Source organism: Crinia signifera, chromosome 4 (assembly GCF_055691185.1).
Source record: "Crinia signifera chromosome 4, ASM5569118v1, whole genome shotgun sequence".
Lineage (NCBI taxonomy): Eukaryota > Metazoa > Chordata > Amphibia > Anura > Myobatrachidae > Crinia > Crinia signifera.
The window spans coordinates 104,762,715-104,788,273 of record NC_139220.1 but is presented as its reverse complement, the minus strand read 5'-3'; the positions used below and the strand labels follow the sequence as shown (position 1 = coordinate 104,788,273).

The 25,559-nt window shown below is 42.2% G+C and overlaps 1 protein-coding gene across 4 annotated transcripts in view; it reads left to right on the top strand.

The window, feature by feature from the left end:
* The window catches only part of UNC5A (unc-5 netrin receptor A), a 307,237-nt gene that overhangs the window by 259,345 nt on the left and 22,333 nt on the right, over positions 1–25,559 (top strand). For 2 of the 4 annotated variants that reach the window (XM_083182136.1, XM_083182133.1), the window contains 6 exons: positions 3,650–3,817; positions 4,344–4,510; positions 7,865–8,057; positions 9,108–9,383; positions 10,467–10,554; positions 15,003–15,171. In XM_083182136.1, the coding sequence (XP_083038262.1) occupies positions 3,650–3,817; positions 4,344–4,510; positions 7,865–8,057; positions 9,108–9,383; positions 10,467–10,554; positions 15,003–15,171 (1,061 nt within the window). The remainder of the gene's footprint in view (positions 1–3,649; positions 3,818–4,343; positions 4,511–7,864; positions 8,058–9,107; positions 9,384–10,466; positions 10,555–15,002; positions 15,172–25,559) is intronic. The other 2 variants (XM_083182134.1, XM_083182135.1) reach the window with 2 other exon arrangements.

Genomic DNA, 25,559 nt, shown 5'->3' with positions numbered 1-25,559 from the left:
CATGGTCATCTTTCTGGTAGGTATCACACCCTCTCTGTCTGCCTTACCATAGGGAACCTCCAGTGTGCGTACAGGGTATGTTTGTACCACATTCGCATTACTGGGACCTGCTTGGGAGTCAATTGTGTCTGTGCTGTGTGGTGCATCATTACCTGAGTCCAATACTATGCTGTTGGCATCAGCCGTCTCCTCCTCCTGTGCTGGGGCCTCAACAGCGGGGTGAGCTTTTCCCTCAATCATATTAATTGCATGAGAGACGGCCAGTGCCAACAGCTGCTCGTTTTCCTCTCGGGCTTCCTTGTAAGGGGATAAAACAGGGTACAGGTTAGCAACGGATACATTATTACTTATACTTTTCTTATGAGTCATTATCCCCTTCGGCACATATGGGGGTGGGGGAGCTGATTCTATTGTGGCAGCGGTTGCATTTATATTGTGGCTGATTGCGTCAGGTATTGCCAGACCTCTGCTTCCCCATTGTTCCTGTCCTTCCTTCTGCCACAATTTAAGAATATTGATATGCTTCACTCTCTCCTTACGACTGGAGAGTAGGCATATTTCATCTTTTACTGCTGATAAGATTTCCGGATCGAAGCTACCAACACTGGGAAATTCTAACTTGCTGCCTTGTGTCATTTTTCTCCATTTATTTTGGTAAACAACTGCGAGTTCACCGTGCTTCCTGCACATAATAAAAGCAGCCGATCCTTTTGGCCGGCTTGCTTCCTCCCTAACATGCACGTTATCACAGCGTGACCCGTTATTACCCATAGTTACAGGAATAAACGTTCACAGCTTAATAGATATCGGTGGGTTATTACTTATCTGAGAGCTCCCCAAACACTCACTTCTACAGCTTCCTAGAACATCCCACAGTCAAGCAGGTGCGAAGGATACGAGGTACGATACTCAATCACCAAGTCTTTCAACTAGCAGCGAACTTCTAGCCAACTTGCTTGATGCGGCACAATTTTTCCAGGGTATAACAAACTTGTTTTCCTATACCCCCAAAAATTGGATTTCTAAAGTAGCTAATCGGAAACAAGTGCGTTCCGATGTATCTTCTTGTACCCTCCTAGCGGAATCAATTCCACTGAAGGGGCAGTTCCTATGGGCACGTCGTCACGTGAACCCTAACCTTGTCCTACCTGGACTGTCCTACACTGGACTACACTGCGCTTGAGTCGTGTCGTCACACACCCGTTCGCCTCAGTTATGTTTCACACTGGGCGCTGGTTACACCTTGGTCTTATGCATATATTTGAAATATTTCTGTACAGAAAATCTTCCCAAGTTGGTAGCTTTTCACTGGATACTTATGCAGGTATAAATCCCTTATAACACTCTATAGGAATCTATTAAAATAATGCTTGAGTTGCTTGTTTAAAAAAAAATGAACAAAAAGAAAAAAACTTATTTTCTTTTATTAATCACCGCCTCATTCGCAGTATATTGCTATACTGTTTAAATAAAGCTAGTGGATAAATACTGTTCACCTTTGAGTTCCTATGTGTGCTGCATGTACAGTACCAATGAACAGCCACGTGTGTACATGCACTGTTCACAGGCCGCCGATGAATCGGCCACCCACGTGTTCTATAGTGTATTTGCAAGGCTGTGCTCGGGTTTCGCTATACGCAGTAATTGCGCCTAAATGTGGAATAAATCCCTTAACTCCGTCCGAAAGTTACGTATCAAGATGCGAAATAAATCCCGCACTTAATCCGTAAATCACGTACAAAGATGCGAAAATTTCCCGATATGGGCCCGTGCGCGCGCACCTTGCGTAATACACAATAGACGCTTTGCGTTACTGCAAAAAGGCCCAGGGCTTGTCGCCACGTGGCTGAGTCCCTGGTTTTGCAGTAACTAACAAAAAGTTATAGTTTTGCACAGAGGGGATCCTCTATGTACTATAATAAACACAGACTCCACGTGTGCGAACCTTATCGCACGTGGTACATATACTATAATAAACAAGCAACCCAAGACACTATACCCCGTTAAACTACTTGTGGCAGGCAGAAGTACAGTTTACTAAACACTTAGGTATGATATGCTTTAAAACACGTGGCTTTCACTTATTGTACTCCGGGTTCAGCGCTAGCACTTCCCGAACCCCGCACCGCCGCGGACTCGGCCTATCCAGCAATGGAAACAAATAAATACTTCCACCCTTTTGCTGGTATAGGTCGGGTCGCACGCCTGGTACTGAGTTCTGGAATGTGGAGCGGACGGACGATGCCCCCAATTGTTAATGGCGATTAAATATGACCAGAGAGACAATAAGTGAACAGCGCAGGTTACGTAATAAGTCCGCAACCAACGTACCCTTTATACCTAACTACGTGCGTACAAAGCGTAACGCAGCGTAGTGTACCTTTTATTGTATTATGTACACAGAGAACCAGTACCTTAATCAGAGATTCCTTCGCAGTATATTGTCTCTAAACTGCGAATATACCTTATCGGACAGTGTCCGTAATATACCTTGTCGCTATTATGCGAATAAACAGACACGACCACTGTATAGAAATAAGGAGATAAGAGCTCCGTAAAAAGGTTGTATTTGAGTCCCTAATGGACAAAAGGGGGTTACAGAAATAAGAATAAACAGGTATAACAAGTAATACAATATACTAACAATGAATACTAAACAGACTCTGCTAAGGGGAAAGAAAACAGATACAAGACACAATCAGCCAATCAATACAATAAGGATAACTACCGTTAATGCAACCGTTACCGTTCTCATCAAATATGCGAAGTGTAGTCCGGTCAGAGCTCACTATCGTTCAGGGATGAACTATAGTCCGGTGGTCAGGTCAGGGAAAAGTAGATGTGCCGAAGAGACTTTGGCTGCTCTGGGTCGCCTATCTTATAGGGTCAGAAAGGGGAGGTCAAAGGCCGTTCTCATTGGTCAGGGGTCGAATGTCAGGTCAGCTGTGATTGGGGGGTAAGCTGATACACCTGGTTTGGCTAGGTCCAGGGGAGTGAACTTTAAGAGTCCTTTGTTCGGTGGTTTCGGCGTCAGCAGTGATAAGAACTGGTTTCATCTGGATTTCTTTGTTACATTCTTTCAACAGAAACTGTCCCTGGATTATGGATTATGTCCATAACTATCGAGCCGTGTATATTGCGGAATATTCGCAATGACCGGAATACTTCGCATAATGAACTGAACGGAACGGTACTAAACACGATACAGATAGATGTATGCAGGGCTAACTAAGCTATGTGTGGCGTTCTAAACCTTTAACTATATTTTACTTAGGGTCAGTATGTATTTATGAATTTATGTGTGATAGTATGGCTACTCTTCTGGCCCACTTTGCCACGCATACTCGGGTATGGAAACTTTATTTGCGCAACTCTGCGAACCAAAATGGCGGCCATACTATCCTAAAATGGCGTGTGTGTAACTCGACTTCCATAGAGCTGATTGGTTGGTGGTTTATCACTCCCCATTTTATCACTTTTCAAGGCTCAGTACATCTCACCCACTATCTATTATCTTCTAGAAGGTGCTAAATAAATATGATTCTAGGACATAAACTGTTCCCCTGTTGGTTGAGTAGTAACAGGTTACAACAGACAGACTGGTGAATATATCTATATTGTACTGTACTGTTCATATATTTTTTCCAAGTTAATGGAGGATGGTCATCGTGGACAGACTGGTCTCTGTGCAGCACGACCTGCGGAAGAGGTTGGCAGAAGAGAAGTCGGAGCTGCACTAACCCCACACCTTTGAATGGAGGCTCATTCTGTGAGGGTCAGAACATCCAGAAAACAGCCTGTACCACCCTTTGTCCCGGTAAGATAGAAAAGCGATGTGTGATAGCTCTCCCACTGTCTGCCTGCCAGGATGTATGATGATGCCACAGGGAGAGATATTTTGATGGATAGATAGATTGTAATTCTTATATACTCAAGCATACCAAGAAAATGCTGAGCTCGGTAACTTGAGGTAATGGAACAGCATTATAGGAACGTATGAAGGTTAACTAAGCACTTTGTAACAAGGACAGGACTGGACATGGGTCTAGACATTTATATGGTCATTACCAGTGACTTACTCGGTGAAGGTTTATCATGTAGCAATAGAGAGAAAGAGATGAGCTTGTGCTGGAGATATGCAGGAATAACTCCCGTATTCATGATGAAATGCTGGGAATGGTGATGACGGTGTCCTACAGGGTGTGCATGCAAATGGTCTACATACAGTAGTAATGATATATGAAGAAAAGCACTTGCATGAGATGGAAAGCTAGCTATTAGGCTCTGCTAGATCTGCTCAGTTTATATCTGCTTTTCTTTTGAACGGTTGGCTGTGTACACAGTGAGTGGAGGATGGGCAGAATGGAGCTACTGGTCTTCTTGTACCTCTGACTGCACCCACTGGAGAAGTAGGGAGTGTACTCAGCCGGCCCCACGGAATGGGGGGCTGCAGTGTCAAGGACCTGACACAGAGACCCGAAACTGCACCAGTGAACTCTGCATGCACAGTAAGTGTTGCCTATCTGGAACACTGTAACAATAGTTTTAGTCTTTTTCAAGTAGACAAAAAAGGCAACATTTATATATGCAGGTTAATGATCACATGGCACTTAACCTGCACCGTCACATGGCACATAACCTGCACCTCTTCAATTGAGGGCTACTCTAGTATATATTTAAATGTGATTTATTCACCATATTCATAAAATTATATTTTCACTTTCACCACTGATTAAACTAGGTTTAAAAATAATGTGTCCATAGGTAATCCATTGATTTCTGTCCTTAATTCTTTCAGTTCAATGATGCTATATTTAATCCTGACTTCAAAGGGAGTTGAATCTGAAAACAATCTATACTTATTAACTGTGTTCTCTATGGAATCAGTTCTCAAAAGACATATTTCACTTGGGAGAATGAAGGCAATGTTTTATGTTTCTGGATCAAACTACTGTTTTGCCGATGGCAATCCATGTAACGTACAGATTGTTACTTTAGGCGGGTACCACAGGCTGCTCTTCCTGCGGGTATATGCTAGCAGGGTTTGTAAGTTTGCTGCAATGCTAAATATTGTTATTCCCATAGAAGCAGAGGTGTACGTTCATCCCAGTGGCCCGGAGGCAAATTGGAATTTGGTGCCCTTAAAAAAAAGTATGATAACAGCCAATGTGTCTGGGTCAGACGCATAAGATTTAGTCATTGGTGGGTTCTATCTCACAGTCCGGTAGTGGCGGCAGGGGAGGCAACACGGCTGAGTGGTACCAGAATGAGCAGCCTCCTACTGCTGACAGTGGTGTTGAAGGGGGGGGGGGGGTCCTTTTTACCCAGGTCCAGGTCTGCTGGTGGGGGCCAGGGTCGCCCTCCCCCATTGCAGAGAGAGGGGTTACAGGCTTCCGCCGCAACACAGCCTCTCTCTCCAGCTTAGCACATGCTGCTCAGTGCCCTGTGCTGAGCTGGGGAGAGAGGCAGGGGCAGCGGCAGCCTGTAATCTCTCTCCCTCTTGTTATTTTTCATTCACGGGGGTATGGCTACACCCCCCTCTCTGAGTCCCCATCCCCATCTGGTGGCCACCTCCCCACCATTTTATTGGAGTCCGACCAACCTGCAGGTGTTAGTAGGGCTCCTGGGACAGAGCCAATTCACTGTGCAGCAGCAGCATTGAGTGTACTGCAGAGCTCCATTGAAATAGCAGGAGTCACACATGGATCTTATTGTAACAACACAGGTGCTGCTGTACATGCAGGTTCCTCTGTAGGCCTTGGAGCCCAGAGGCAAGTGACTCAATTGCCTCTGGGAGTTATGCCCCTGCGTAGAAAATACCTCTTTATGGCAGATATTCCGTAAGAACAAATAAATAGATTGAGACATGTATAAATTGTACTTTGTGTCCGACAATCCCTTGGTAATTATGTAAGTGAATGAGCCATTATTCTTCCAATTATAGCTCCTGTAAGTGAACTAAAGAGGTTAAAACTGCTTATACATAGGTCTTTGATCCCTCATCAACCTGATTCTCATTTGCTTGCTGTAATGCGTCTGTTTGTCTGGTTGCTCTTAAATACTTGTTCAGTTTAATCAGTGATAATTCATGATTTAAGCAGACGACAATACTGATTCAGTCAAGATCTCTCATGTACTAATGTGTGCTGTAAAGGAAGAGTTAAAGGAATTGTACAGATTAATTAAATGCCCCACTCAAAATCCAAAACTGATCCAGTTCTCCCAGGGATTGTTATGTTGATTTTTCTGTAAGCTAATATATTTTATTTTCATTCAGTTGCAATCATGTCTTTGAATATTGGAACGTGAATATAGATATGTACACTTCTAGTTACAATAGATGCCCATCATTCTGCATGACTCTATTGTAGCCATTTCTTCAGCAGTCTCAACACACTTATAAAAGGCATCAGCACTGAATGGATGAAATGTATATTCAGTAGATACAATGCTAGCTGTGCAGTGTGCAGGATCATATTCTGTGCTGCATTATCAGATACGTAGCACAATAAGGTTGGTTGGTTGATAAATACATTCTGCATTAAGATAATGGTGGTCTAATACAAAGACATCAGCGCCCCTCCCTCCCCACGGACAGGCCCGCCTGCATTCTTATTCGGCGCTCACAGAAAACGCCAGGGTGCTGCCTACAAATGCACCCTCAACTGTCAATCAACTTGCGACCAGCCAGCAATGGCTACCCATTGTGGTCTTTCTTTAGCACGGGGACCTCGCACATGCGCACAGCATACTGTGCGCATGTGCAGTCATTCGATAAACATTTGAGGTCCAAATTTGCAGCCCAGTGAACAGGACTACATTAGCCCCATTCCCAACCTTAGTCCTCAAGGCACATTAATGCTTTGTACACACTGGCCAATATATCGCTGGTCCATTGGCAGGTGCATAACAGCGATATGTCTGTGAATGACATCGTTCACAGATATGTTGCGTCAGCAGTGCAACATGGCCAATAAGTCTAAAGATATATGCTTACTGTGCTGTGTGTAAGGCCACCCATACACCTGCTGCAGTGGTCAACCGTGATTGACAGCTCAACTGGAGAATACGCTGCCTGATCCATTCAGTAATATCTATAACAGTTCAGATTTTAGTGCTGTACATGCTTACACAAATGTGACTTAATTATACCCCTTCCAGACATACGGAAAAATCTCGGGATTTTTCACATGCACGCGCACAATCCCGGGACTAGGGTATGTCTGAAAGGCTCTGGTCCTGCGCACCTGCAATGGACCCGGGATTTTTAAAAACCCGGGTTTGAACCGGGTCTAAAATCCCCGGTAGTATGTCTGAAATGGGTATTAGTAACTCAGTAATTTTGAATGAAGCATCTGTGCTAAAGCCTGGATATCACTAACATCTGCACTGCTGGTGTGCGTTGAGGACCGTGGTAGAAATGCCTGGCTTAGGCACATGAGTGGTGTGCAATATCTACAGGACACAACCAGAGCAATCGCATTCCGGCTGAGAGTGATAGGCATATTGGCCTTGTGATTGCTTAGTCAACGCGAGCCCACATGTCAGGCAGAACTGAGCTGTTTTGTACAGTGTGCAGAGGATAAAGGGATTCAGCTTACTCTGCAGAGCATTGGGTTCTGATTACTGTGGGATGATTTAAAGGAAATGGAGCAGTTTTTCTTATAAGAAGCCCATTAGAACTGTTTTGTGCATTAGCATTATAATATTGGGATTACAATTAGGAAAATCAATGTCAATGGCCCATGGATTTAAACTGTTCTAAATAGATTACATTTTAATAGACAGCATTATGCTCTGTTCGCTTATTGCAATATATCTCCTGCACAAATATTCATTTGGTCTCATTTCTCTTTCTTTGGGTGCTGCAGCTGTGGGTGCCCCTGAGGATGTGGCTCTGTACGTGGGAGTGGTGGCAGTGGCTGTGTTCCTAGTGCTGCTGTTAGCAGTGATACTGGTGTGCTGGCGCAGAAAGGAGGGTCTGGATGCTGATGTGGCTGATTCCTCCATCCTTACAGCTGCTTTCCAGCCTGTTAGCCTGAAGCCTGGCAAAGCAGGTAGGGTCATTTGTTAACCTCTGTTTGTACATCTGGCTGTTTTTATATACAATTGGTTGCTGTTATGTTGGGGCAGAGGATAGCTGCACATATAGGGAGAGTGGTGAAGTTGACGGCAGGAAGTCTTCATTTTCTGTTTCTACCTCTTAACACCACCTCCCACCTCTTCTGTCTGTGATCCCCAAGCTTCCAGTGAAGCTTACAATCTATATTCCCTACCACATCCACATGCACAATTAACCTACCAGTGCATTTTTGGATTGTGGGAGGAAACTGGAGTACCTGGAGGAAACGCACACAAGTACGGGGAGAATACAAAAGGGTTTGTTTCCCTTGTGGGAATCAAACCCATGACCTCAGTGCTGTAAGGCAGTAATGCTAACCATTACACCCTCCATGCTGTCCCCTTGACTCCTCCCTGTCCCTCAGAGTGCCTATTCATATTGCATGTCACGTGTATCGCACTCTTGCCATTTTCTCTCCTGCAACTCTTTGAGATCTGCTCCTTTTTTTTATACCAAAATCTTCCTCATCTCTGTTGCCCTTCTCTTTTATATCTGTGTTACTCTACCCCTCCCCTGCTTGCCTGACAATTCCCCTAGAATCCAGTTTAATCTGTTGTACTGCACTTACAAAGCACTTAAGAGGTGAAGTTATCTTAAGTGGATATACTGTAATTTTTCCTGTTTTCACTAGTAAAAAAAATACTACTGTATAGAGGCGATGCATCCAGGTAATTTATCAAGCAACATACAGCTCTAATTTCATTGCTTGTCTGAGAAGCATAAAACTAAATTTAATGGACAGTCGAGATGATGACTGGATGATTTCTTTGCCCTGAACCATCCTTGATCTTCCAAACACACTGGCCTGATAATATAATTGTCATTCTATTAACAATAAAAGTAGTACAACAGTAATACTAAGCAGGGTGAGTAATACAAAAGCGGTCAAACTCTCATTTTAAATTATTCAATAATTTTATTGAATAGAATTTTCATATTACACTAGGAGAGGCAGATAAATATTATTTGTGTTTTGTTTAAACAGGCCAGGCTCACTTGCTGACCATTCAGCCTGATCTCAGCACTGCTACAATGACTTATCAGGGATCCTTGTGCCTACGACAAGATGGTAGTAACAAATTCCAGCTAACTAATGGACATCTTCTACCACCTATGGGACCAGGGTTACCAAGGGAACACAGCCACACACTGCCACGTCTCTCCACCCAGAGCTACTTTCGCACCCTGCCTCGTGGATCCAACAACATGGCATACGGGACCTTTAACTTTCTAGGAGGACGTCTGAAGATCCCAAATACTGGTACTGTATATTTATTTAGGTGTTAGCAAGTTGATCTTGACAAGTGAATATATTGATGGTCTATACCAGTGGTCCTTAAGTACCCCCAACAGTGCACTTTTCCAGGTCACCTGGCAGGTGCACAGCTGCACTCATTATTCACTGTCAGATATACAAAATGTCACAGGTGGAGCTAATGATTTTACCTGTGATTCTGTGATGAGACCTGCAAAATGTGATCTGTTGGGGGTACTTGACCGAGGTTGAGAACCACTGGTCTATACAACAGTATGTACATTTTTGAATGTAAAAAATAATTAATAGATTTGTAAAGAAATAATGCAACATAATAAATACGTGTTTATCTGCTTATATCTGATAATAAAATTTATAGGTGTATCCTTGATTTAAGGATTCCATCCAAACAATGGCTGGATCTGCGAGTCAGGGGTATTTAATTTAGCATGCTGTTTTTTGATGATCCCGATGTACAGTATTGCTGATTATCGATATCTGCCAATCAATGGGGTTTATTGACAGAACAAGGAATAGAGCCATAAATGTATTACTAGCATTACTTTTTTATATAGTTTCAGTTTAATATGATTATTATTATTATTATTATTATTATTATTAATATGATTGCTGTTTTATAATTTCAAGCAGGACATAAGCCCTTATTCTAGTTCACTCTTTCTAACAAAATCCTTCTTAGATGGACAAAAGCATGTGCACTGCAGGTGGGGCAGGTGTTACTTGTGCAGAGAGAATTAGATTTGGGTGGGGTTTTACTTCAAAGTGAGATCTATATTGCAGTGTAAAAATAAAGCAGCCAGTATTTACCCTGCACAGAAACAAAATGACTTACCCAAGTCTAATTCTCTCTGCACATTTTACATCTGCCCCCCTGCAGTGCACATGGTTTTGTCCATCTAAGAAGGATTTTGTCAGAAAGAGTGAACTAGAATAAGGCCCATAGTTTTTATTAGTGGTGTTCTTAAGAATATGTCACATATGTAATTCTCTGTATGCATGTCAGGTAGTGTATGTGTAGGCCTGTACATATGTTTGTGTATTAGTGATAATCTGTCTATTTTACCTCAGGCCTCAGCTTGCTTATACCTCCAGATGCCATTCCCCGAGGAAAAATCTATGAAATATACCTGACACTTCACAAACAGGAAGATGTGAGGTAGGTTTCTGCAGCTATTGTAGCATTTATCTGGCATAAAAATGATATTTTCCAGAGAGTGAACAGATTGCACATTATATTAATTTCATCTCACTGTATGCCGTGCCTGCTTCAAGCCCATATAGGAATAGGGTAGTGTCAGTGTGTCACAGTTTAACCCGACCACGCATAGGGCCTGATTCAGAGTTGATCACTAATGTGAGAATTCACAAATCGATAATTGAATGACTGTGCATGCGTACTGATCGAATCACGCATACATGGAGAACTAGCACCAGGAAACGCCTATGGATCATAATCCTCTCGCAGTTTGACTGACAGGAAGTTGGCATTTGGGAGCGTTAACCTGCCATTTATGGGTGCATCAGAAAAAACATGTGATGTTGTTTTTGAGCAGGGTCTGTGACATCAGTGATGACCACTTCCAGTTTGTCTCAGTTGCAGATTAGTGCAAGCTTCAGACTTACAGATGGAGCCGTTCTTGTTTAGACTCTGCCATCCCCAGCCGCCGTAAAGGGGCGCGTGTGCCCCGTTCCGACGGAGCTCTCCGCTGCCTCCCCACCTGTCCCCGACGCCTCCCCGTGCACACCCCCTAACTCAGCCCATCTTCCTGAAGCAGAGAAGGGCAGGGTTTCTGGCGAGTGACTGATGCACATGCATGTGAGATGCTTGCGCGTCCCAGTTAGGTGGAGCGTCTCTCCACCGGGGATCACCAGCGGAAGCATTCTGTCGATTCCAGATGATGAATGAGAGGAGCTCCATCTGTATTTAGATTTGCACAGACATTAAAATCCTTTCCATGGTCCATAAATTGATGGTATGGATTTGCGAGTGGATGCTGATTAGCTGATCTGTCTGGGTGGCGGCTTACTCCTCGCAGTCCACTAAAAAATTCTCACATTTGCGATCAACTCTGAAACAGGCCCCACAGTCGGATTTCTGGGGGGTCATAGGTAATTTTCAATCAAAATCACCTCTATTTCTCCCCAGACAAGATGGAAAACAAAGAAATTGTGAATAAAGTAATCCGGGCTCTACTGCTTAGAATATTGACGATTATAATCCTAAATAACACTCAGGGGTTGCTGTATATCTTGCTTTAAAATTTAATAAATAAAATAAAATTAACAAAATTATTAAAGAATCCCAATGAATAGAGTTAGAAGTTCAGCTGCAATGTCCAGGGGTTGGCATCATGTGAGGGATACTGCTGCTTAAACATTCTGTTTTAAGGGCTATATGTACGAATAACTGCATTCTGTATGAAAAGATCCCATCTATGTACTAAAATTAACTTGCAGGGATATGGTAGTGATAACCGCTCTCCATGCAACTTCTCCGGCATTTTGGAGTGATTGTTCACATTGGTGGGGGTAACTGACTCTGCAAAGGTGCAGTGTCGGTTTCCACCAATGATTGAAGGCTGCAAGAGATAATCAGAAGATCCCTCTCTTGCTAGAATGCCTCCATTGGCTTAAAGCAGTTCTAGTTATCTGAAGTCGGTGTTAACTAACAGGCAAAACTTCAATTTTTGTTGTTTGGTAAATAGGGGTCAGACATTAGTCCCCATTTATAATAATGGGTTCTGCAATCTTGAGCACTAATTCTTTAGGATATTTAGTGAAATCTCCTGCATTATGCTATTAGTACATACAGTAGCAACAATTCATAAAGTTATGCAGAAGATAAATAGACCCTTTAATCTTTATATCCACTCAATAAAATGTGCATTGTATTAGTATTTGATTGTATGATGTACAAAACAGGTGTGAAAGAAGAAAACATTGTTTCCAATGACCCCACGCCCACTCATAATGTTTTCCTGCATTCCAATATTGCAGTAGTATTGTACTTTAGTTATCTGAATGCTACATTCAATGCACTTAGTAGATTAAAGTCAATGGAGTATCCGCCAATAACCTTCCAAACACAAAATAATACAAAGAATGTGAAACGTAAAAGCAAAACAAATGTCAGTGAATTTTTTCCAGTACAATTATTAAATAGTGAAAATATGCCCATGAAACAATACATTCTTACCCACTACCTAATGATAAGTTTATCAGAAGATAAATACAGTAAATTATAAATGTACACTCCTTTGCCAATTTATTTTCTCACTGGGTAAGACCCTTATCCACCCGAAAAACATTCAGAGTTCTCCAGGGCAAAAATATGATTTGGTCCCACCTCATGTTATAGAAAAACAAGGCAGCTAGTATTTTGTTGCAACCTTGTCTATGCCAAGCATATTAAATATCTGTACTTTCTTAGCCTCTACCACCTCGGACAGGAAGCTATTCCACTTCTTGGCACAGTATTCTAGATCAGTGGTTCTCAACCTCGGTCCACAGTGCACGTTTTCCAGGTCTCCACACAGAATCACAGGTGAACTAAGTAGCTCCACCTGTGATCTTTTAAAATGGGTCAGTGAGTAATGAGTGCACCTGTGCAACTGCCGGGTGACCTGGAAAACATGCACTGTTGGGGGTCCTTGAGGACTGAGGTTGAGAACCACTGTTCTGGATGACCAGTGACCTATACAGTGGCATTATTACTACTTTTTTTTTCTGCAACCAAGCATCTGACTTTCTCATTGCTTTTTTTGCATTGCTTCACTTGACATAGTGACTGCTAATTCCCTCTCCTCCTCAGTAGTTTCCATTATAGTAGCCTTGATAATATATTTCAACTTTGGATTTATGAGACACAGGTTCAGGATTTTGAATTTGTTTAGCATTAAACTGTAATTGCCAAGTATTTGACCATTCCTCAAGTCTACTTAGATCCTCACTCATGTGTTATATACCATTTCTGATGGTCTAGCTTGTTGCAGATCTTTCTGCCATCGGCAAAAAAGGCATATTTCCCTTCAATACCATTGCAATGTCACCCACACAGATATTAAAGAGAACTGGTCCAATTGGGCCTGCTGATTACCAGGGAAAGGACATGTGCCTTAATTACTCTATTTGTTAGTTTAATAAGTGTCATTTGTGCCCCCTCTAATCTAATATAGTAATATGTGTTTACTTTAGGAAAATAATAATATAATCTCTGAATTAGAATTATAATAATCTTCAATCCTTAGGAAAATAGTCAGTGCCCCATTCAGTAAAATAATAATCAGAATGTTAATAGTATGTTCCCATTCAATACAATTCTAACAATAATATGTGCCTATTCATTAAAATAAACAAATATCCCCATACCCAAATATTTCTGTAATGTTGCGTTACAAACTCCCTCACTAATTTACTTACCTTTGGGCCTACCTCTATCGAAGAGGCCAAGGTACACAGCAAATCTCCTTTGATGGTTCCTCCAAATCTCTAGTGCAGGATAGACTGTGCCGCTAGAGAGGCTGATATCACAATGTTTCTCAACCGTCATTGTTTTTGTTCCGATGTTAGTTGTTTTACCATTCAATGGCGTTATTCCGTTGGTGGCCTCCATGAAATGGTAAACATTTGATGGTGTCCTACCCCCAGCCAGCCATGCTGCAGTGGTTCTGCGTATGCGTGTCCACACTGGAGATGTTTGCGCATGTGCAAAGATGGCTCTTTTTTGTTCATGTGCATATTATATCAATTTTCTTTGTATCGTACTCTTTTGGTAAATGACCATTGCATCTAAAGATTCAACAGCGGATGCCCAGCCATCATTTGATGTTGGGATTCTTATGTTCATCCCTAGGTTTTGCTGCTTGGCTGTTTCTGCTTCTGGCCTGAATGCCACTGCATGTGCTTAGCGGTGGCAGTGAGTGATATCAAATGAGTTGCTTAAAGGTTACTGCACTCAGCAGTCACTGTGCCAGTCCCTGATCAGGCTGCCAAGGGTGTCCCACATGCACCATGATAGGCTTCTTATTTAGAGGCCACTCCTTCACTGCAACCAGCATACTGTAATGAGTCACTCAAGTTCATAATTGGTACTGTTAATGACACAGCTGTGAGCCCTTTCATTGCTGCCGTCCCGGTCTAATGCGCTTATTGCAAGGCTAGTAGTTCCACCACCACTGTGTCAGCTTAATCTAATCTGTCTCTGTATTAATAATACTCAACATTATCCGCCTTGTACAAGTGTTCCAAAGTTACAGTCATTTAGATTGTGTTACTTCTCCATTCTGGTGCTAGGCCAACCACAACTGAGTTGCTGCCACATAAGTCTCTGATTACATATTTTCATGAGCATGTGTACAGGTGTACCTAATAAAGTGGCCACCGAGTGTGTTCTTTAACGCACAAGGCAAACCTTGTGTATTTTTAGCCAGTGGTAGAACCTTTGGGTTTTCAGCTACAGTATATGAAATTGATCACACATGAAAACAAAGTTAGCACAGGTGCTTGCAACATGTAGTACCACCACAGTAACAGCTACAGACAGCAGCAGATATCTGGATGAGCACTCACGCCTCACATCTTCTACCTTTCCCTTCTCTTCTTGAGGTTACCTCTAGCCGGCTGCCAGACGCTCCTGAGTCCCATCGTCAGCTGTGGGCCTCCCGGAGTCCTCCTTACCCAACCTGTTATCTTGTCAATGGAGCACTGCCTGGAACCCAGCCCAGAGAACTGGACTGTGCGTCTGAAGAAGCAGTCCTGTGAAGGCAGCTGGGAGGTAGGCTATTCATATAACATCACTGACTGTCTAGTGAGGGAAGCTGGCTACAAACATACATCAGATAAATGATTGGCAGTAAGCTACACGTACATACAACTTAATATGCTGCGCTACCTCTAGATATTACCCCATCAATTCAAATTGTGCCATCTGCTGTCTTCACATTTGCATCACCATTACTCCAATGATTGAATGTTGCAATACCTATTTTGACTGGCAGAGGGCAATATGCCCACAACAGTTTTACATAATGATAAAAGTAGATAATTATTACTAATGGCGTCAAAACAACAAATCATCATTGGCAAGAACTAAGTCATGCAGCCTACGATTCTCTTTTTATAAATGTGTCACTAACACAACAGCAATTTGACACAGTTACAAAATACTATCTTTTGCTTACTGTACCTTATTTGTGCTCCATTAGGGTGAGATCCAAATCTACTGAAGAAAATCATGTAGAAATCATTGCCACTAAATGATGACGTAATTGTATTTGTCACTTATTTAGAGTGGAGTCAGCCGTCCACAAGCAATTACCATGAGAATACTACAGTATGTGTTCCATAGGAACTTGTTAAATGAAGTAAACTGTACACTTCACTTCCCCAAATAAAAGCTATATTTTCTCATACTACATAAGGGGCCTATTTATTAAGCTGTATTTGTCATACATTATGCAGAAATTGCAGTTTCTGCATAATTGTATGTTTCCCGAAATGCAGAAGATTTCACAGAAATCTCCAGCAAAAGGCTAATTAGGGATGCCAACTGCAGACCCCATTATTATCAATAGTGACATACTGTAAGTGCTATATGCATACCAGGGCAATCTACTAATTGTGGGCCTAATTTATATTTGTACGCAGATAAGATGGTCTGAGCACAGATACAATGTTTTTGTGCCTGTGCAGGTACAGGACCCGTTTTGCGTATATACAGAACCAGTCCCCTGTTAAGGGAGGGGGGAGCAGGGCCCCCATTTTTAAGGCGTGACTGGTTTAAGGTTTGGATCATGGTGTCCAGATTCTACAGCCAGCCTGAGAGCTAATGCTTGCTGACCAGTCCCTTAAACCATTGCAAATAATACCAGATGCAGTCCTCGGGTCGCCGCTATACATAACAAGTGTCTATCTTCTACAGATGTCTCCTGCTGCTTAAGAATTTGAATGAGATGGATTGGGACATCCTTACGGTTGTGTCATTGCATATAAACATGAATAGGGCCCTGTGCGCATGCGCAGTATGAGAGGCTTTTGAAATGCACAGGATGACACTTACTGGGACAGCGGTTACATCTACCACTGTCCTTACACCTTACACTTAGGGCCTTATTCTGCTTGGTACGGTGGGAACGTATACGGGTGGATCAGGCTTTTTTTTTCACCTGCGCATGGGTAGCTTTCACTATGCGCATGTGCGGCGACCTCACACCGCTCACGGACGGGTCTTTCTGTGCGAAAAAACCTGTCCGCAAGAGTACGGTCATTGTAGGCGGCATGGGGGCGTTTTTAGTGGAGCCGCTGGAATAATGAGGAAAACTGGGCGTAAACATGGGCGTACACGGGGGTGTGCACCAAAAATGTACGGTGCTACAACCGCTCGATCGGCGAACGCGCCGTGCATTTTGGCCCAAAAACAGGTGGACGCCAAAGATATCTCCAGACCACCCCTAGAGATACTGTATGAGAGCGGACGCCTGGGTCTGCTAATTAACGCTGATTACTACACCTGAATGTAATAAGCAATGCTGCAGCCTATTAAGTGAAAACCATTATTTCACTACCTGCAAGCCACACACAGCCCTCAAACACATTGGAAGCATATCTTTCTACACTTCAACATGTAAAGGTTGGTTTCATTTTAGGTAAGATTCATTCAAAGACCTGCTTATATATGTCAAGGTAGTTATTTTATAACCATCTACACCCATTCCGAAAGTGTTTTTGTATACTTTAAAAACCAGGACACTCAATTCACAGAAGTCAACATGTGTCAACTTTTTCACTGTAACACCAACATAACTTTATTTAAAAGTAAAACCAATGTGGGGACACATAGATAGTGATTAAAATGCAACATTAGAACATAATAAATATTCATGTAATGAGGGTTAAAATGTTGTTTTATTAGGGTGTTTATTAAGGTAGACAATTGAGTTAATAGAAAACAATTATTGAATAACAGTTAGAATAATTAATTAATTGTCTTAATTATAGTTGAAAGGCAAGATATGCAGTGCCATATACAGTATGTGAAGGGTATGCCACCGTGCACAGACATACGCTCACGATTGGTGATACACGCTGAGTTTTCCATTGAAAAAAGGCGAGACTCGTCCGTGCACTGTGGCGTATGCGCAGATATCCGGAAGATGTCTGTGGGAAAACGGACGAGACCCGTCTGTATATGGTGGCGTACGCTCTGTTGTACGCCAGTTATCGGTGTCTAAGAGGAGACCCATCCGTATACGGTGGCGTACGCTCAAGTGTACGCCACTCACCATTGTCGGTGTTTGTGACCGTCCGTATGCGGCTGTTCTGTGGGCGGACTTTCGCTCACCGTCCACGTACGGGAAACGTACGGTGAAACGGACCGTACGTACGTTTCACCGACCTAACCAGAATAAGGCCCTTAGTACACAGAATTTTGTTAAAAATGAAATAGTCACAGACTAATAATAATCACACCACAGCCATAATTATTGATCAATATAACCGTTATAGATTTGTATTATTTATTTATTAACAGTTTCTTATATAGCACACACATACTCCGCAGCGCTTTACAGAGAATATTTGACCATTTACATCACTCCCTGTACCAGTGGAGCTTACAATCTATATTCCCTACCACATGTACACACAGACATTCTGGGGTTAATTTGTTGGGAACCAATTATCCTACCAGTATATTTTTGAATTGTGGGAGGAAACCGGAGTACCCGGAGGACACCCACACAGGTAGTGGGAGAATATACAAACTCCGCACAGTTAGGGCCATGGTGGGAATCGAACCCATGACCTCAGTGCTGTGAGGTGGGAATGCTAACCATCACACTGTCCGTGCTGCCCCATATAGATGATTTGTTAAACGATTGAAAATGATGAGTCCTACAATTTGTAATTTTTCACATGGCATATAAAGCTAATATTTCTTTTTAGGAATGCTAAACAGCCATGTGCTGTGTGCAAAGTCCTACACATCTCTGTGGGCAGTTTACCATATCCATATGGTAAACTGATATATAGACTGCAGTTCTGTCAACAAGACCTCTCTGAGATTTGCCTATACATGAATGACCCTTTGCCAAATTTACCAAACCTTTCTCCGGTAGCTGCTGGAGCAAATGGGCTATAGATCACAAATAGTACCAAAGAGTGGGATCTGTAAGATACCTCCCTGGTACTCTCTACTGCGCATGCATGCATGCGCAGTAGCACTGAACGACAAGTGAAATGAGTGCATTGGTGACCCCTTCACTTTAACAGCACATCAGCCCCAGTCCCTGCAGGTGTTTATTAATACATCTGAGTGATCATTTCTTATTGCCATGAATAGTGGTAATAAGAAATTAACATTATTGGGTCTAGGACTCAATCATCAATAAATATGCTCCAATGTAATTGCTGAGTTGACATCATGATGTTCTAGGTTGCTGCTTGGGATGTAGTGTAAACCACTGATGAAGGGTGTTTCCCTGTTGTGCCATGGTTGTGCCACCTTCACAGTTGCTGGATCACCACTCACACCACACTAGTTAGAGCAGAGATTTTAACAGAGAAGAGAACTACATTAAATGCCAGCTGAAGCCTTATATTCAAACAGAATGCTCCGAGCAAGCATGGCAGGCCAAGCTCTGGCCACAGTGATTCATTTGTGTTCCAAGATTTTGGACAAATTTCATAAGCTCAGTTACTGTAGGACATAAACTTTGCTATAATGTAAGTTGCTGTCAATGAATGCTACAACTGTCCCTTTGCTGATGGACGTGCGGTGAGGTAAATGGCTCAAGAGTCCCTGGCAAGTACCAGAGCCAGATATGCACACAATATATGAGCCATGGGGTACATACCAGCATTATACACATGTGCAGCAGTGTGTACTGCTGGAGATTTGCTGAGTTTTGATAAGGGATGTGCAGAAAAGGTAGCCAGGTGAGGCACTGCCTCACCTGCCATACACTTTTTACTCCAGCGTTTTGACTATAAAAATTATTAGAATAATAAAAATAAGATTTTTTTATAAATTATTTGTATTTTTTGACATACTTTATCAATTCAAAGTGCCAGCATATGCTCTAGTATGACAGAAAAGGCTGTGCCTCACCTGCCTCACCCCACCGCACGCCGCCTGATTCCTATCCATTTAGAGAGCCAACAAAGGATCAACTTGCCCTTCACCTTGCTTGAGGATATCTTGTGAGGCTGTGAGAAAAACTACTTATATCACTGAAAAGAGATTTTCTCCTTAAAAAGAACGATTGTTGACATGCATTGTAAGCCGTTTGTGTAGAGATTCATGTGGTTAAATGCATATAACTTTAACATAGAAGAATCCGTCTGTTTAATCTGAGATAAAGAACTCTGAACTTCCAGAGTAACAATTATGGTGTTCTCATATAAAGCAATACAGACAGGTCGAATGTCTACATATAATGGCCCTTATTCTGGTTGGTGCGGCCAGAGCCGCACACGGGGCTCCGGCCGCACAAACCAATCCCCGCCCACCCTACGGATCGCCACGGCCGTCCGTACACGGACGGCTGGCGATCCGCATAAAAATGGTGGAGGCGTACGCCTCCACCATGGTGGGAGCTGCCCCCTGCATTCGATGGTCGTCGACCATCGAAGGCAGGTCCGCACGCCCCGGCAGCTCCCGCAAGCTGAGACCACACGGACAATCGTCCGTGTGGTAGCTTGTATGGGGGCTGAAAGCTGACATCCGGCGACGTCAGCTTTCCGCCCCCATGAGTTGCGTCATGCCCTCATTACCATGCATACGCCCCGCGTTTGCATGGGAACGCCCATGAAACGCGGGGCGTACACATAGGGAAATGAGGGCATGAAGCCTCTCACGCCCCTATACGCCCCCTTTGCGGCGGACGAAATACGTCTGCGGCGAAGGGGGCTGCACATGCGCAGATTGACCTCTGCGCATGTGCAGAGTAAAAACATCGACGGTACGGCCGCACGCGGGCCGTACCGTCCGAATTAGAATAAGGGCCATTATGAGGATCACAATAAACTGACCTTATTGCCCTAACTATTGCTTTGGATTAGCTTGAGAGATGCGGGTGCTAGACAGTCAAGATACACAAAATACAGTTTTTAAATGGCTGCTAAAACTTTATGGACAAGGTAATATAAAAATAATCTTGCAAATACTCACATATACAAAATGGACACAACTTTTTAGATGAGATTTGGCTATTAAATAACAAGACTGTACTTAAAATAAAATAATATATAAATAAAGCATACTGCTTGAGTTTAAAGGAAGTGGAGAAACATTGGCTTTGGACTATCCCAAAATGGTTTTACAAGTTTAACCCCTGACACAGACATTTAATGTCGAGCAACACTCAAGAACTTGTGTTTTTCCCATGTGTCATAAAAATGCTTAATTGAAAACTAGACGTATGCTAACCGTGGCTTACAGGGCAGGTATGTTATGTTCAAGTGTGTTTGACTGACACAGAAGATTTTGTATTTAGTGATGGTTGTGAGGATGTTGAAGAAAATGAATTTCCCAGAAGGCCTTGCATATCACAAGCAAGCAAAGATGTGGAAAACATTTTGACAATCGTTCGAATTGACTGTTGACAAGAAAACTATTAGGCAACTTTGTATCAGTCTTAACATATCGTAACAAGCATTATTTTTTTTGTGCTAAGATAGTTACAAGGCTACTCACTGATGAGCAGAAAGAAAATCGAAAGTGAATTTGGCCAGGCATTTTGGAACACATTCAAATGGATTCCCATTTTTTTAGACAAAGTTATTAGCCTTGATGAAATATGGATCTTCCAGCATGAGACACACTGCCAGTTCATGTACTGGAAAACACCATCATCACCAAAAATGAAGAAAGCACGTCAAAGCAAAGCCAAATTCCAAGCGATGCTAATTGTTTTAATTGTGTATTCATTTATTTTTTATATATGGTATCAAGGGTTTTGTTTTGGCAGACTATGTCCTTGAAGGCACAACAGTAAATCAGTATTACTACGAAAATGTTTTAGAAATTTTGTGGGAAAGAATCATAAGAAAAAGGCCAGAGTTGGTTTCATAATCCATCAGGACAATGTTTCAGCTAGAGATGTGCAAGTTCAGATTTACTCGGTTCTTATCAGCAAATTATCGCAAATTCAGATTTTTTCAATTGGCAATAAGATCCCGCTGTGAGAACTGAAGAAATCTGGATAAAACCAAACCTGCACATCTCTAATTTCAGCCCACTCAGGTCTTTCTGTGATGCATTTTTTGATGAAAAACAGAATGTAGTGCTAGAACATCTTCCATACTGGCCAGGCCTAGCTCAGAATGACTTATTCATTTAAGTTGAATCTATACTCAAGGGAACCCATTTTGCATCAGTTACTGAGGTAAAGAAGAAAATGACTAGCTGTTAAGACAGCTCGGCATTGACCAATAAGGATGCAGTAGTGTGTTGATGCAGTCTCATTATTTAATAGCCACACCTCCTATTTGAACGTATATGTAAACTTCTACCTAAATATTTAGGCATCTTCAGTAGAGGACAAGTGAAGGAATTGGGTGGTGCTGGCGCTCTGGGGTTGCCGTGAGGGGTGGAAAGGGTTAAGAGTCACTGATGGTGTACTTTTGGCAGGTGGGCAAAAACTGTAGGCTGGGTGTTGGGAGGAGATAATTGAGGACCGGTGTGGTCTGTAGACCTTAGGTAACCTGTCCCTCGAAGAGTGTTCTTTATACCAGGGGGACTTGAGGCTGGGAGTTCTGAGTATAGGTTGCTTGCTTCTGGGCTGTAGTTCTGGTACCTCAGATGCAAGGAGGATGTGTCAGAATAAATCAAATAACAGAATGGTTGCTGCTGTAGCAACTTACCCTTAGGTCTTGTTGAAGCAGCATGCACTCCTGTCCTGGATGTATCCTGGTGTGGCGATCGGACGGCAGGAGGAATGAATGAATGAATGATAAGGCTGTAGACTAGTGCTTAGAGTATAGCACAATTTATTGTAAAAACAATATACAATTGGAAAAGGCTGGTGTACCAAACGCGTTTCATCCCATAAAGGGACTTTTTCAATCTTCAGTAGAGGTCCTGTATTGTGTTGAAAAGTTCTCTATGAGGTAAGAATTTTCTCACATATCATTGGCTACAAAAACACACATATTGTCAACATCTTTACATAGTTGGATTCAAAGATAACATACTGTCCTGTGGGGGAGATGTACAAAGCTTTGAAAAGGGATACAGTAGAGATAATGTACCAGCCAGCCAGCTCCTAATTACCATGTCACCATGCCAGTCTGGAGCTGTTTGTTTGACAGTTTCTCTCTCTCTCTCTCACTCTCTCTCTCTCTATCTCCCCGTCTCTCTCTGTCTCTGTCTCTCTCTCTCTCTCTCTGTCTCTCACTCTCGTTCCATGTTACCTCTTTCCAAAGCTTAGATTTAATACATCTACACTACAATTTTTTACTTACAAATATACCTTGTGTTACAACTAGAGAGTTTAAGCTTTACATTAATTTACTTATTTTACAACAGTCAACAGTTATACAAGGCAATTATTTGTAGAGTGAGAGAGAGTAAATATCCTAAAATGTTTAAAACAAATATCTGTAGCCAAATACATGTAACAGTCTATCCCCAAAACAAGTAGAGGATATCATGACTGGGAATGTAGAAGAGGATTTGTGGCAAAGAGGAAAGAGATCGGACCCAGGGGTTAAAGGGAGGGGAGACAAGGTGGAACTGAGTTCTACCACCTGTAATGGTGAGATGGAACTAGTTCAACCTCCACTTTTGGCTCTGCATAGTAATTCTAAGAGAAAAGCATTATAGTTTGCAGGTGTGGGGGGGGAGGCGGGGCCATAAACATAAACCCTATCACTGGTCCTGGCTCTGCCCAATGAGGGGAGGCTAAGGAGAGGGATTAGGTGGCAGACTAAATGAGTTCCATCCCCTCTCCAGGACCACTTTAAACCCAACTTTGTTTTATGCTGCAGCAACGATCTGTGCTGTTACGCAATGAATATAAATTACTCCAGAAACAATATGGCTTCCTACCATGTAAATTAAAAGTGTGTCCAAACATTTTTCATCAATCTATATGTCTTGGTACTGCCACACAAGCATTCTACCATTTACTTTCACAATCTGCATCCCTTCTGCTCTAGGTGGATGACTTACAGTATCATTGATATGTGGCTGCAAATTCAAAACCCTTCCGAAGATAATAAGCTGTATTTCTCCTTTAACCATAGAATTAAGCTTCATACAAGGTTAAACAGCTATGTCAGCTTCCTGTAGAGGATTACAGGCTGTAATAACATCATTAGGTGCCTTCAGGCTGTAGCATGATATAGATGTTGTCAGTAAATACAGTAGGTCCCTGGCTGGTCGTGTGTATTGAGTGGGCTGTAGGCTGATGAAGCCATCTATGAGGTTGGGTATGAGGGATGAAGAAAATGTACTGTGTGAACAATCATAATGTCATGTTTTTGCTGTTGGATAATGATGTCTAGACAGCAGGTGCGCAATAAAAGTTGATGATGGCTGACATGGGCCGGCGGCTACTACTAATGATGTTTCTCAGTAGTTGCAATCTGATGTTTGGTGCCTTCAGCCAATGCTAAACTAATATAATAACTTTTAATAATATATGTGTATTTTAGGGAGGTAAACTAATCTAGTGCTGTCATTTCCTGTTTATAGTCCCAGCATCTTTAGCTCATACTTAGTTTTGTGGTATAACCTCAGGTCCATTCGTTAAGAAATGGCTAAAGCTCACACGGTGAGGGATAATATGTGTACAGATGCCCCAAGAATGAGAGCTAGCCGAAAAATACAATATAGAAAGGGCTCTGGTACCCAGAGTAACTTCACTTACAGTACCAGTCAAAGCACATGTGTTACTGTATGTGTAGTGACTCTATCACATATTGTTCACTTACTGTACATTTAAGGCTGGTCAGGGTGAAATGCTCCCTGCACTAATGTAGTTCTTACAGATGAAGGCCAGTACTGAGAGCACAATCAGTGCTGCAATATCGTATATATTATTTCTAGAAGGTGATTTTTTGTGATTATCCCTTTTTCTCTGTTCATACTAAAATCGATAAATGATGTACCATTGTAAAGATTAAGTTCTCCGCTTCTGGTGAATTGTTCATTTAGAATTGCACATTGTATTGTTTGTTTAAAAATCAAAGTGAAAAATGTAGTTTTGTCACATTCGCATGCAAAATTTTCACACAGGCCACCTAGTATATCTATCTATCTATCTATCTATCTATCTATCTATCTATCTATCTATCTATCCACACACACACACACACACACACACACACACACATATTTCTGTCATTGTATGTATCCACTCCAGGAGATCCTTGGACAGGGATAAGTGGAACGTCTTGGGGATGGGGCCATAAGACATGTCATCACACAGGTGTAGGTGTAGCTAAAGCTGGCCATACACCTTAAGATCCTCTTTTTAGCCATTTGGCTAGTTGGCTGGTTGTAACAATAATCTGGTAATGTATTGTCGCAAATGACAATCAACCATTTGCTTCCATATGTCAGTATCAGAAAATATCAGTTGTTCAGACAATTAAAAAAAAAACTCTGAACCATTTAACCAGATTGTCTATTTGACTGATTTCGACTGTTTTCCAGGGTTTGGTAACAAATGGTTGATTTTCATTTGCTTCCATACTGTACCGTACCAGATATTCATTACAACCAGCCAACTAGTTGTATATTGACATAGAGGTATCTTTAACGTGCAATCTGCTTCAAATCACATCATGACGTCCTGGACTACAAACTGGGGATGTGTGTGAGAAATAGGAGTTTGCTAAATCTAGGAGCCTCCTAGTGAGTAGGCACATTCACCAGTCCTTTATGGTAGGTTACATCAATTTGTATTTCTCCCAGTGCTCACTGTTTTGGAAATTAATCACTTTACACGGTGGTTCAGTGGCCAGCTGCGCTACTATAATTGTGCGGTGTCAGGCCAAGCATGTGTGACCAGCCATTGCCAGGAAGGTTTCCTATGGATTCCTCGGTACTTGTGTACTAGCACGGCGCCCAAGATAATTAGTCGCCCGATTTTTTATCGCATCGCATGCCATACACCCGATGGCATGCGATGCAATTTTGACCCATATACGATATTA